Below are 14,358 nucleotides of genomic sequence, written 5' to 3' on the forward strand. Positions count from 1 at the left end.
GAAGAAGTATTTACTAAAACAAAACTTTTGAAAATATTCAGAAATTGGATACTGTATGTAAGTTTTCACTATTATAAAACAAAGAACAAAGTCGCTTCTCGCTGTGTGTGGGTTGCACATGGAATTAGTAGGTAATTCCGACGAAGTCTTACTAAATCCATGGGATTGCACCGTCAACTTTGACGTTTGTCTGAACGTCAACGGTGCGCCGGTTAAAATCGACGCCAAATTTGACGGTCAAACTCACACATCTTCAAACCTACGCAACGGTTTTGGATGCGGATTTTTTAAATAGAAAGTGTGATTTCTGAGAAAGTTTTAGGCTTATAATTTGTTATGAATATCCGAGCGAAGCCGGGACTGGCCACTTAAATAAAACTCATCGCAATGATAAATACAATGGTGTAATATTATTTTTAATTCTCAGCATAGACTCCCTTCCTCCCGATATAAGGTATGGGAGTTCTGCCAAAACCACCGTAGCCGCCATCACGATTACTCTGCTTCCGTTTCCTTGGCGCGTAATCATAATCGTACAATCTCTCCATATTGTATTTATATTTGTTTTCATACTTCACCGCTGGTCTGCCCCAGTCGTTCTGTTGACTCTTCGTGGTCGATCCGAATTTGTTGAAAAAATCGCGATTCTCCCTCGTTGTGAACCTCTGAAAATTACTACCAGAATTATTGTCCAAGTTGTCTTCGTAAGATTTAATCGGTGGCTTGTTCCCTATATCGTCTTTGCCTACCCAATCTAAATCGTTGTTTGGTATCGCTGGTCCTGCGTTGGATATAACTACTGGTTTGCCCCAATCGTTACCCCAATTCTTTTCTTTTTCTATTGGCTTTCTGTTGTCGCTCTCCGGCCATTTTCCCCAGTTATCCTCACTTTTTTCTCTACCCGGCTTCTTCCTATTCTCGCTGTCCAACCAGTCTTTTGTTGTTTGTTTTGGGGAAAAATAATCCATCGCAGGTGGCAAACCCATGTTTTTTTCAAAGGATCCCTGCAAATCAAGCGTCAAAATCGACTTTTTCGGGTCATTGCGTTTCGTTGTCACCACATCTTTGTAATCATATTCATCAACCCTACTACGTACATGTTTTTTGAACGAATTATCGTTTTCCCTCGAATCGAATCTCTTTTTTCTATCGTCAAAATTGTCTTTGAACTTATCTTTGCTATTCCAATTGTCTTTGTGCTTGTCTTTTTTATTACTAAACTTCTCTCTACTATCTATTTTCTCACCATATTTATCTTTTTTGTCTTTCTTATTATAAATCTCTCGACTATCATCTATATTTTTTCCATATTTGTCATTTCTATTAAACTTTTCTCTGCTGTCTCTTTTATCTTTATTTTTATCTTTCCTCTTGTAACTCTCTCGGCTGTCTGTCTTCTCTTTATACTTATCTTTTCTGCCAAACTTTTCTCCGCTGTATCTCTTTTCTCTGTGATTGTCGTTTTTTTCGAATCTATCTGCCTTCTCAAATCGTTTTTTCTTGTCGTTATCATTTTCTCTGGAACTTTTTCGAAATCTCCTTTCTTGGTGATGTGATTTAGATGTGTTATGATGTTTCGAGCTCTGCCTCCGATGGTGTCTGCGGGACATCTCTAAAATATTATTCATAGTTATAAATCTTAATATAAATAATGTATTAAGGCAAATCACACAGATTGAGCTAGCCCCAAAGTAAGTTCGAGACTTGTGTTATGGGAATACTAACTCAACGATACTATATTTTATAAAATATACATTCAAGACCCGGGCCAATCAGAAAAAGATCATTTTCCATCATGATCCGACCGGGGATCGAACCCGGGACCTCTCGGTTCAGAGGCAAGCATTTTACCACTGCGCCACCAAGGTCGTAAAAAATCACTAATTTTTGACGAGACCGGAGATCGAACCTGATCTCCGGTGCGGCAATACGTATTTATTAAGGCAATCAGGTGTCCCACTGCTAGGAAAAGTTCTCTTCATTCGTTCCATAGAATCCGGTCCTGTATCGAAGCTTCAGTTTTTGCGGAAACCATTCACGTCATCTCGTCATTCTTTGGCTTGATCGATCCATGAAACCTTAAGGCATCTTAGAGCAGGAATTTTTTGGCACGTGGCCAGCCCAGTCCCATTTCAACATAGTGACCCTTAGGGCTGTATTTGCTACATAATCCTTACATATTATAAAAATAAGTCCTGTCGCATTTGTCTATATGAGCGTGATAAACTCGAAAACTACCGGACGGATTTTTGTACGGTTTTCACCAATAGGTAAATAGTGTGATTCCTGAGGAAGCTTCAGGTGTATTATTTACTGTAGTTTTACCCGAGGGAAGCTGGGACGAGTCGCTAGTGAATCATAAATTTATACGTACGATTCCCTCCTCTTAATGTGCCTCCTATCCTATGTCTCCTTTTCACAATGGGAGGATTTTCAGAGCTATAAAAAACAATGGAAAGTTATTTGTAAGTGTACCAACAGTTTTAGCCTCGCTCCCGTGAGAATTTCGGGATAAAAGTACCCTATGTGTTATTCCAGGTTATATTCTACCCGTGTACCAAATTCCATAACAATCCATCCAGTAGATTTGCGTGAAAGAGTTACATATGTAAACATAAACATATACATGTAAACATACATCCATCCTCAGAAACTTTCGCATTAATAATATTAGTAAAGGATAGTTTATTAAAACTTGTAATATATCGAAATAAATTTTCTATAGTCATTACAACTGAGCTATCATTGCTCTGTTGCACTCCGTCGTCCTTCGGCACGATGACAGCTGTCAACGGACACAACGCAGAAAATGTATGAAGATTCGACGTATGTCAACGTACGTCAATGTCCTAAAATCTATAGAAAACAACGAAGCCACAACGTGCGACGTTTACGTAATGGGGCGTGGTTCTTAGCTTAAATTTGACACCAGTTTAGCCAGAACTCTCTTAGTTGATTGAGAAAAAGTATAAACACTATGATAACACAAATACAATACACAATTATACATACATGTTATATTATCCAGTTAAATAAACAAACTATTTGTATGATATTACAGTCGAACAATATATCGAAAACATTTGAACAAATATATAACGTAAAAAATTTATGCGTATTGTATTGAAAATAGGTAAGTACCTATTTTTGTACAATTTTTCCATTCGAAAAAAACATAAAATTTGTTGCATAATGGCCATTGAAAATAATCAAATACAATAATTAAATGTAACATTCATTGATAAGTTTTATTAATTAGTAATCAGTTTAATTACATGGAATGGAGTGAAGTACTTAATAAATCCATGATTAAGTAATTAAGGGATTTACTATTTTGTTTCCGCACTACTCAGTCCTAAACAGCTCTCCTTGGCGTCACAATTTGCGTTAATGTCATAGAAGCTATTTTTGTCATTAAAAAAATTTTTCTTGTTGTACCTTCATTTAAGTAGATCTTGTATTTTTGAGATTGTTTTAAATTTTTGAGTATTCATAAAAGTTGTTACTTGTGGACGTGGACGTACGTAAAATAACAGCTAAATCTTCATAAATCTTTCTTTCCATAATCTCCTTATTTTAGCAGATTTTACAGTCCTCCGATGAGAGAGAGAGAGAGAGAAAGATAATTACAAAACTCAATAGGTACCTACTCTTTCCTGTCCAGTTCAGCTAGGAAATCGCTCAGGACTTCAGGATTTTCAATGATATGAACCCTCGTGTGGGTTAAACCCTTCGCGTCAGCAATCACTCTGTAATCATAGTTCTTCTGCAGATGCTTCATGATCTCTATATCATTCGGCTGCCGCAAGTCGATCCCTAGAAAATTTATATTTTTAACTGAATTCTCATTTATTTAATTACAATGCGTGTGTGCCATATTGCAGATAAATTTGAAGCAGATATCTTCAACCGATTGAGCTGAAATTTTGTACAAACATTTGTTTCATTTTTGTTTATATTATAGCCAGGCTGGGATGTTGCACCGGGGAACCGTACGGCTCCGACGGTATTATGTCGGAGGTTGTGTATATGCTTCCAAACGTAAACGCGCGGTCTAGGCTTGTCAGTTTCTGTCGTGTATCGACCCCAGCGCCATCTACCCGTAGGGTTGTGAGGTTGTGGATCATCTGTGTGTTTCGTATATTCGTTGTAGCTTTCGTATCAGCGGCGTTGTGCATGTTGCGTGGTAGATGTCGCCACAGTAGTATAAAAATAATAATTAATGTACTTACCTTTGAGGTCCTTATCAGCATTTGTTCTATCGCCATCGTGATTGTTGATAACGTCAATCAGTTTCATAAGCATATCTTTATTGATGTAACCATTAAAATTACTAGACTTCTTAAGTGTACCTTTGACTTCCTCATTTTTATGTAGCAGAGCTAGAAATTATATACAATAAAGATGTATTCATAGTCATATTTCCTCATGGCTGAGGGACGTGGTCATTACGTGGAATTAAACACAGACAACATCTTTCTTGGCACTATTAATGGAGTGGTTCGCCATTGGCTTCTCCATTTCACACACAAGTTTATAATCAACCAGAATACAGGTTTCCTCGCGATGTTTTCCTTTACCAGAAGCAAGTGATGATCTATGAAAACTACTATATATGAATCAGATTGGATTGCATGCATTATTACTAATGTTGAAACTGTGTCAGTTTCCATATCATTCGTTGTTATTAATGGCGACAAGATTTTTTTGGTCTCCCATACAAATTGGCTGATTAGCTGATCGGACTTGTATGGAAAGTAGACATTTTTCATTCTCATTCAGTTTATTTCTTTTGGAGGTCGTTTTATGTACTAAGCATGTTTTGCACTGTCATGTAGATACAGTGAAAATAAAAATTGATCCTGTATACAAGGTTACTGATATCTAACACATATAACCTTCCAAAGGCGCATAAGGTACATAGAGACTAACATCTTTTGTTCTACGACTTTTGTTTAAACGTAACGAATAATAATGTAGTTTCTATAAAACGTTAACTCTATGTTCGATTCCGCTACACAACGCTACTGTCTCGTGTGCTTGGCTGTTACATACAGTTAACATGTGTAGAATCGCAAATTAGATTGTATTTTTATATGAACAAAAAAAAACTACGAATCACGAAAAGTTGTAGAATAAAAGTTGCTTGTTTCGATGTACCCAAGTAGTCTTTAGGAGGTTTTGCGTTTGATACCAATAACCCTATATAAAAAAAACACACAGATTGAGCTAGCCCCAAAGTAAGTTCGAGACTTGTGTTATGGGATACTAACTCAACGATACTATATTTTATAACATATACATATATAGATAAACATCCAAGACCCGGGCCAATCAGAAAAAGATCATTTTCCATCATGACCCGATCGGGGATCGAACCCGGGACCTCTCGGTTCAGAGGCAAGCACTTTACCACTGCGACTACACTTTAAGATTGCTATATCTTAGATAATATACCTTTATAATGGTGAAAGAATTTTTGAAATCGGTTCGGTGGTTTCGGTGATTACCCCGCCTCAAACATACAAACTCACAAGCGATTACCTCTTTATAATAATAGTATAGAAGTATATATAAATGATTCACATACTCACTTATACAGAACAGTAATACATATGTAACATATACCATTGTAGGTATAAATTGTAGTATTTTAAAATGGTCTATAAAGTTGTTATCGTGTCGAGAAAATTAAAAAGAACACCATTACAAAACACATTTTTCCTTTTTTATTTCGTATGTGCATTCAAACATCGTCCGCGCCAAATTTTTCCAGGGCTTTCGTTTTGTCAAGAATTGAAAATGTTATCAACAATTTTACGATCGATAAAATATTCTCGTTATGAAATTGCTGTTGTAAACGCCTTCACGACATGTTGTTACTATTTTTTTCTTTTGTTAAGAATACCATCACACCGAAATTATAATCATCAATACATATAATAAAACAGTAGAAAAAAAATCCTGTACATCGAATTTACATAAAAACAAAATTGGCGATAAAGCCACAGAGTAAGAATTTGAAAAAAAAATCTGTTTGTTGAAAAACAACAAACAGTTTTTTTTTAGAAGTAGGAACTATTGAAATGACGCCTTAACAAAAGTTATTCAGCCTGATGAGCATTTTCTGTTGAGCCTGTCCGTCTGTCGCGCCAGTTCTCGGCGACGGCCGGCATCGCGCGCATCACTATTTTAAATGTAATTTTTTAATTCATTTTTATTTTTTTTAATCATCAATCAATACATATAATAAAACAGTAAAAAAAAAAAGAAGAATTTGAAGATATTTAAATAAAACGAATTGAGATCGATAGAGAATCAGTAATAGAATAAGAATTTAAAAAAAATATCTGTCTGTTTGTCCGTTTGTTTGCACACGCTAATCTCTGGATATACTGGATGGATTTGAATGAAACTTTTTGTTGTATAGCTATAAAGCCTGGTCAACATATAGGGTATAAATTATTTTGAAAACTGGAACACCTGATGGAGTACTATGATGGTACAGCTAAAGTATAGGAAATATTGAAATGACGCCTTAACAAAAGTTATTCAGTCTGACAAGCATTTTCTGTTGAGGTATAAAAATCGAAGATCTGGAACACCTGATGTAGACCCATGATAGTGCAGCTAAACTATAGGGAATATAGAAATGACGTCTTAACAAAAATTGTTCAGTCTGATGAGCATTTTCTGTTGAGGTATAAAAATCGAGCATCTGGAGCACCTGAAGAAGAGTCATAACAGTTCAGCTAAACTATAGAAAATATACTTTTTCAGTCTGATTAGCATCTTCTGTATGCATAGGTATCGTTACATTTGCCTGTATAATTAAATTTCTCTAATAATTTTGACTCCTTACCAAAAATTGTTCGGCCACGCGAACGAAGTCGCATGCATCAGCTAGTCTTTAATAACAATAATCGTTACATTAGCCCATAAACTAGCTATTGTGAAAATCTTTTCCTTCGTATTACAACGGGATTGGGATGGTTGAAACAAAATATCCGTAGCGCATTTAGAATACACACAGCGCCATCTAGTGATTTTATTGCAAAGTTTTTATTAGCATTCAGCGCCACCTATAATAGAATATAGGTTTTTCGCAAATCCAACGGGATCATTTTGTTTTTCCTGAATTAAGGAAGGTACCCTATGTCCTTCTCCACACTTCAAACTACATGTATGCAAAATTTCAAGAAGATTGCTTGAGTAGATAGAGCGTGAAGAGGCAACAAACAAACGAACTTACTTTCGCATTTATAATATTAGTTAGGATTCAAACCAAATTGTTAATTAAATATTCTTATTTTATTGCATTAGGTACATTGAAGTAGATATATGTTACAGTTAAAACCAGTTTTTAGATAGAACGCGTTTTTTTCCAGTTAGAACGATTTATCCTTGAGAAAAAGGTGGCGCAGCATTTGTTTGCAAGTAGAAGATACCAGACGACCTGAAATTGATGAAAATTGATTTAAAATAACTTGTTTTCATACAATTATCATAAAAAAAGTCAACTCGTTGATGCTAATTACGTATTAGAAGCAGCATGAACTAAATTTTACATAAAATAATAGCGCCCTGTCTCGGCTTCGCTCTAGTAAAACTATTAAAAAGTAGCCTATGTTACTCCTGAGCGTTTAATATATCTCTGTGCCGAATTTGATCAATATCGGTCTAGTAGTTTTTGAGATTATTCAATACAAACAAAAATACACATAGTTTCTCTTTATAATATTAGTATAAAATATCAATACAGAAATGAATAAACGTCGCGTATGAACTATCTGTATTAAGGCGATAAACTTAAAAACGGTTTTATGATACCTGTGTTTCACAATGATTAATTATTAATTACTAGCTTTTGCCCACGGCTTCGCCCTCGTGAATTTCCCACGGTAACAGTTGGTTTTTTAACTCCTTCTCCATACTTCAAACTACATGTGTGCAAAATTTCAAGAAGATTGGTTGAGTAGATAGTGCGTGAAGAGGTAACAAACAAACTTACTTTCGCATTTATAATATTAATTGGGATGATAGAACTGAGTTATATAACCTTCTATATTTTTATATAGCATGTCCTTGTAGGTGGAAAACAAACTTACCCAGTCTTGGGCACCAATCCTCCCATCTGTAGATTGCCCCAAAGAATACAATTGCCGGTCATAGCGGTGACGTACGACGCGCAGCGGCGACCATTGAACCCACCGCTGGTTAAAGATTCAGCTAAATAGTAGAAGCACCTAGTATTGGAGACGAAACATATTTACATTTTTAAGGTTCCGTATTTTGGAATCGGGAATCGTTATGAAATCTCTCGTGCATCTGTTTGTTTGTCTATTATTGATGTTTATCTATTGTGGGTGTATATATAAGTATGATATAAAATATAATATCGTTGAGTTAGTATCCCATAACACAAGTCTCGCTAACATCTATATTATTTGTCAAATCAAATCATTTATTCAGAAATTAGCCCTTCACATCTACTTTTTAACGTCAATTTTTATATTAAATAGTAATTTCTCACAAGCTACAAACTAAAACAAGAAATGCCGAAAGAAACTCATATGATAAATTTATATATTTATCACAATGGTTAATTGAGGCTACGGTGAAGTTTGTTGCGCCGCAACCTGAAAACTTTGAAAATCGTCGGTAGACTTCATCATCCTGTTGAATGAAGAATTTTGAATGTGAACATCTATTCCCATGGTCGTTTAAACTCACCTAGCGTGATCACACTCCTGAGACGAGCACCCAGGCATGTTGACCCCTCCATTAGGGTAAAAGTCCGCGTGGCCCAGCGTGGCGATGTAGCCCAAGACCCCGGTATTAGTATGGATCACTTCTGTGTAGGCCCCGTCGTCAGCTCTGAATTTGTCCTCATTGGTTATCCAGCCCGGAAAGGCGGGGTCTAAGGCTGAAACCATTATATGAGGGTTAACCTAACATTCTCTCCTTTTTTATGCTCAAGCTAATAGGTTAGCGGCCCTGATGGGCACCTGCCAACCACTGCAACACCAGTGCCACACGTGCATTCACATCTGACTCATGCAATGTCTCAATTCGAGTATCGAGCAAGTTCAATGTTATTCTTGCCAGATCCTGCCAATTATTCCATGATTACTATTATGCCTGCCATTATCGATTTTTACTCGTCATTACAATACTCTTTATTGCACCAAAAGTGAAATTACAAAAAAAGAACAATACAAAAATAAAAAGGCACAAAGGCGGACTTGTCGCTAAAGCGATCTCTTCCAGTCAACCTTGGGATGGGAGGAAACGATAATGGAGAGAGGCGTTGGCGCAGTAAATAAAAACTAACACATAATATACACACATATACATATAATATGTATACAAATTTGTAAAAAAAATACCTAAACATACAAATAAATAAGAAAAAGTAGGTACAAGTTAGGAGATAGTCATTATTATTTTATTCGTGGATTTTTCTCACCAGTGATATAAGCTATGTTTCCGTTAATATTTCTGCCAATGATGCCAGCCTGGTGACCACCCAAACTGTGTCCGACAATGTGGTATTGTCCAGGGACTGACCCTGTGACTACATTGAGCCAGTTAATGAAGCGGGCAACACTCTCACCTGGAATGACATAAAACAACAAACATCATATCGTTATCAGATAGTACGCAATACTATGGATAGATGGCGCGTATGGTCGAACTGATAAGTCTAGATCGCGCAGGCGAAGTTTTTAAAATTGAATTCATAAATACAACCTCCAACGTGAAAATGTCGGAGTCGCGCGATTCTCCAGGCTCCCAAGGAAGATCTACCCAACAAGGCGATCGAGCAAAATACATTATTCCACAAAAGATAACAATTTATATCATTATTTAAAGAAAATACAAAAATGAGCGCAACGTTTAATCGCAAATGCAATTTCTTTCAGAGTACTTTAGAGAGATCGCCATCTAGTGACATGATAGTAGGTGGAGTCGATGTGGACACTGACCAGAGGTGACGGTGTTAGCCACAGCAGCGGCGTAGTTGATGGTGCCGCCGCCCGCGCTCCAATCCACCACGATCACGTTCACGTCCTCAGCAGACAGGAAAGCTGGGATATTTAAATAAATTAACAAATTTATTTGTCAGACAAATTAAAAAAACCTCCACTTTCAATTTCGACGACCTCGGTTGCGCAGTGGTAATGTTCTTGTCTCTAAACCGAGAGGTCCCTGGTTCGATCCCCTGTCGGGTCACGATCGGCCCTGGTCTTGGATGTTTATCTATATATTTCTTATAAAATATAGTATCATTGAGTTAGTATCCCATAACACAAATCTCAAACTTACTTTGGGGCTAGCTCAATCTGTGTGATTTGTCCTAATATATTTAATATTCATTTCGCCACAACTTTTCTATGTCCTATTCTAGGGCGGAACCACACACGACAATGTCTATTACGATTGTCTAATTAATTGCTCCGTCCAGATGCGGTGATGGTGTAATGATTAAGAAACCCGCCTGTGGATCGAAAGCTCCCAGGTTCGAATCCTACTCGTGCCACATGAGTTTGTACACCAATCTGACTCATGTATAGTAGTTTTCATCGACCACCACTTGCTTCTGGTGAAGGAAGACATCTCAGCCATGAGGAATAATAATTACGACTATATAAAGATTCCATCCTAAATCGCACCTGGAACAAGAACTGTGTTGACGTCAGCCGTGACGCTGTCCAGCCAGCCGTGGATGATCATGACAGTTCTCTTATGAGCCGCGTAGTTTGTGAGGCCAAGAAGCCCATTCTCGCCTACAAGGAGCGGCTGGCTCACTGTTGGGTTAGCTCTGAAATGTAAAAGAAATAATCGTGTTTGTATTTTTATTATTAACATTGTTAATCGCTTTTAAGCGGTGATGGTGTAATGGTTAAGACGACCGCCTGTGGATCGAAAGGTCCCAGGTTCGAATCCTACTCGTGCCACATGAGTTTGTACACCAATCTGACTCATGTATAGTAGTTTTCATCGACCACCACTTGCTTCCGGTGAAGGAAAACATCGAATTCCACCGCAAACCACTCCATTAATAATGCCAAGAAAGTTGTTGTGTGTGTTTAATTCCAAGTAATGATCACGACCCTCAGCCATGAGGAATACGACTATGAAGAGAGAATTGCTTTTAGCTGCCACAGGACAGACAGTACTCGCAGTCTAGTGTGGAGCCAACTGATAAATTATTTCTGTATACGTGTAAGTTTATAAATAAATAGAAATAGAAATAATTTTATTCATAACATACTAATATACATCACAGAAAATGAACAAAATGTTAATATTACAAAGGTACATTAAATATGCTACAAAAGGTTATCACTCAGCTTGTGCCGTGACGAAGAGCCATGACGCTGATTTTCAGAGATCATTCATTCATTCGGTCATTCATTAAGTTATTCTTCCATCAGACTTTCGACTTATACACATCGACTTTCGACCCGATTCCACCCTAAATTAAAGATTGCAATAACAGATTAGGGCAAATAAGCCTGAAAAATAATACGTAACAATAGTAATTAATAACGATTAATTTGATATCATAATCTATAGTATGTTGATAGGTATTATTATATGTATGCTCTAGAAAAAATGTAAGAAATACGAAGATTTAAACTTGGTTGGAAAATCAAAAATTACAAAAATAAACTTTTGCCACCGCAAAGAGCTAAAATTTTGAAACAACTTTTAAGAAGTGATCACAATAACTGCAATATTTAAGTTAGCTCTCGAACAAACATTTACAAACAGAGTATCATTTCAAATTAAAAAAATTCAAAAATTCGTAAAGATTTTATTTCTGTCATATCTTTAAAAGCATTCTCATTATCATAGTATTTTTGTCACTGGCTTTTTCTTTTTGCTTTTTTTCTGACTAATTTCCCTACTCTAACTTTGTTCATTCATTTTGAACACTGTCCTAACGATATTTTTACTATTTTCGCAATATCGATAGACAATCGATAGATCGATAGTGACATATCGATCAGCTAGGGATGGCGATTCTTTCCGAAAAACATCAATTTTTAAATCGATTCGAATCGTGACCTAGTGAATCGATCCACAAAAAAACTCGAGGCCAATAAGATTTCTGAAAATCGATCTTCTTTCAAGTTTTTGTTTATAATGTATCTTGCTTTTAATAAATCCATTATTAAATTATGAAAATATAATAATTAATAATAATAATAATTTTATTAAAAACATATTATAATTTAACGATCTCTTATCAGTAAAATCTGGTAATTCGATGATAAAAAATATTTTTATTACCATATGGTAATAAAAATATTTTTAATAAAAATATGTTTTGATATCAAAACATCAGATCAGGTATATAAAACAAGACATTTATGTGTATTGACGACCTCGGTGGCGCAGTGGTAAGTTCTCGCCACTGAACCGAAAGGTCCCGGGTTCGATCCTCGGTCGGGTCATGATGGAAAATTATCTTTTTCTGATTTTTTCAATTAATTGTAAATACTTTTTTGGTTTCTACCGAAAAATAAAATAAAATCGAATGTCGATTTCCAAGGGTGAAATATCGATTCATTGAATCGATTTAGTATACTACATATCGATTTTAAAAAATCAATCTTTTTTAGCTCCAAAATCGATTATTCGATTAATTGATCATAGATCGCCATCCCTACGATCAGCACCACAAAAATATATAAATATACAAATCTAACCTTGTGAATAGGTGATAAATGTTCTGCGTATCCGGAGAATATCTAGCTACTTCAGCCGCGTCGCTGGCCTTGAACCAGAGATCGACCAAATAGGGGGTGCCGTCTGGCCCTCGCACATATTGGTATCTCAGACCATCGTCGTACTTCTTGAGCACCGGGTCCGCTGGGTAGGCTAAAAATATTGTGGAATATAGCGGCCTTATCCTAACTAATCTGAAAATAATACTGTTTGTTACCTCTTCACGCTTTATCTGCGTAACCAATTTTTCTGAAATTTTACATATAATGTATTTCGAAGTACGGAGAAGGACATAGGGTAAATTTCTTCTCGGAATAAACAAATTTTCCCGTGGTAAATTCACGCGGGCGAGCCGCGGGAAACAGTTAATAAAATATAACTAACGTCCTGTCTTGGCTTCACTCTGGTAAACCATAATAATTCCTCAGGAATCTAAGTATCCATTTGTGTAAACTGTACAAAACTGGTAGTTCTTGAGTTTACAGACAAACAGATGCGATAGTGGGTCTTCTTTTTATAATATGTAAAAATGATATCCTTATTTGCTAAAGTCTGTTTCTCTTCTATATGTCAACTTTTGTTTTATTTTTTCATTCAAATTTTGACATTTTTGATGTAAATTCGTCCTCCTAATTTTTAATATATGTATAAGACCTATATTTGTTAATTGACGTCCTTGGAGAAAAGGCCGCGGTGATGTTTGTTGCGCCGCTTCTTCTTCACCTGCGCTTTGGAAGCCGGCGGTAGACTTAGTTTAAGTAATTTTCTTGACGTCAATAAGTGATGTATATCATCCTAAATTGAATAATTTTGAATTTGAATTTGAATTTGAATCTGTAACGCTTCCACTAAACTTCTGGTCCGATTTTTATGAAATATGGAATAGATATATCACAGAGATACCTACTAATATGAGACCCCTCTTGCCTAAAGGTTATTGGAGGGCCCGGTCAGTTCAAAATGAATGATATTTTTTTTCATTTTGATTTTTATCGAAAGAATAATATTACTAAATTAGATATTTACCTGAAACAGCTACTATACCCAATAAAAGGAATCCAGCCGCCGCGACCATTTCGATAAAAGACAATCAATCAATTAAAATAAAATGTATAATATTTGCACCTGCGCTGTTTGAGATAAGGCTATCAGACGCTGATTTAAAATTTGAATTGTGATAATCCTATACAGATAATAATTAAGGCTAAAACACTATGAGAACTGAGGTACCCTTCGTAAAACATCGTGACACGCATATTTGGCTTTCACAAAATCTAATTCCAACTTTCGCAATTCTTTTTGAATGTTCACGAAATCCCAAGCATATTTTCATAGAAATTTCAAGAAGTGCGCCCTCAGACCACACGCACGTGCCTCAGCCTGGCAACAGACGGGCAGTGAAGTCTTTCAGAGTCGCATTTTGTCGACCTCGGTGGCGCAGTGGTAAAGTGCTTGCCTCTGAACCGAGAGGTCCCGGGTTCGATCCCCGGTCAGGTCATGATGGAAAATGATATTTTTCTGATTGGCATTAGCCCGGGTCTTGGATATTTATCTATATATGTATTTGTTATATATAGTATCGTTGAGTTAGTATCCCATAACACAAGTCTCGAATTT

General features: G+C 36.2%; 2 protein-coding genes across 2 annotated transcripts; both read right to left on the reverse strand.

The window, feature by feature from the left end:
• Nucleotides 1-386: 386 nt before the first annotated feature.
• On the reverse strand, nt 387-5,835 carry LOC128682170 (uncharacterized). Its single transcript, XM_053766748.2, has 5 exons — nt 5,595-5,835; nt 4,233-4,382; nt 3,651-3,816; nt 2,375-2,439; nt 387-1,612 (listed from the first exon to the last, which is right to left on the reverse strand). Exons 1-5 carry the CDS (start codon nt 5,629-5,631, stop codon nt 417-419), a joined length of 1,614 nt encoding a protein of 537 aa, XP_053622723.1. The 5' UTR covers nt 5,632-5,835; the 3' UTR covers nt 387-416.
• Nucleotides 5,836-7,289: 1,454 nt separating this feature from the next.
• On the reverse strand, nt 7,290-13,895 carry LOC128682180 (pancreatic triacylglycerol lipase-like). The gene is made up of 8 exons (XM_053766760.1): nt 13,768-13,895; nt 12,723-12,894; nt 10,677-10,825; nt 9,990-10,091; nt 9,470-9,616; nt 8,734-8,926; nt 8,109-8,246; nt 7,290-7,456 (listed from the first exon to the last, which is right to left on the reverse strand). Exons 1-8 carry the CDS (start codon nt 13,814-13,816, stop codon nt 7,399-7,401), a joined length of 1,008 nt encoding a protein of 335 aa, XP_053622735.1. The 5' UTR covers nt 13,817-13,895; the 3' UTR covers nt 7,290-7,398.
• Between the last annotated feature and the right edge of the window lie 463 nt (nt 13,896-14,358).

The sequence above is a fragment of the Plodia interpunctella genome, chromosome 29 (genome assembly GCF_027563975.2).
Source record: "Plodia interpunctella isolate USDA-ARS_2022_Savannah chromosome 29, ilPloInte3.2, whole genome shotgun sequence".
In the NCBI taxonomy this organism is placed as follows: Eukaryota; Metazoa; Arthropoda; class Insecta; order Lepidoptera; family Pyralidae; genus Plodia; species Plodia interpunctella.

Coding starts and splice junctions, on each gene's coding strand:
- LOC128682170 (XM_053766748.2), bottom strand. CDS start 5,631: ATGGTATATGTTACATATGTATTACTGTTCTGTATAA. Junction 3,817..4,232: donor TGCTGATAAGGACCTCAAAG/GTAAGTACATTA, acceptor TAAATTTTCTAG/GGATCGACTTGCGGCAGCCG. Junction 1,613..2,374: donor CACATTAAGAGGAGGGAATC/GTACGTATAAAT, acceptor ATAATATTTTAG/AGATGTCCCGCAGACACCAT.
- LOC128682180 (XM_053766760.1), bottom strand. CDS start 13,816: ATGGTCGCGGCGGCTGGATTCCTTTTATTGGGTATAGTAGCTGTTTCA. Junction 10,092..10,676: donor CAACACAGTTCTTGTTCCAG/GTGCGATTTAGG, acceptor TAAATATCCCAG/CTTTCCTGTCTGCTGAGGAC. Junction 9,617..9,989: donor GGCTAACACCGTCACCTCTG/GTCAGTGTCCAC, acceptor ATGTCATTCCAG/GTGAGAGTGTTGCCCGCTTC.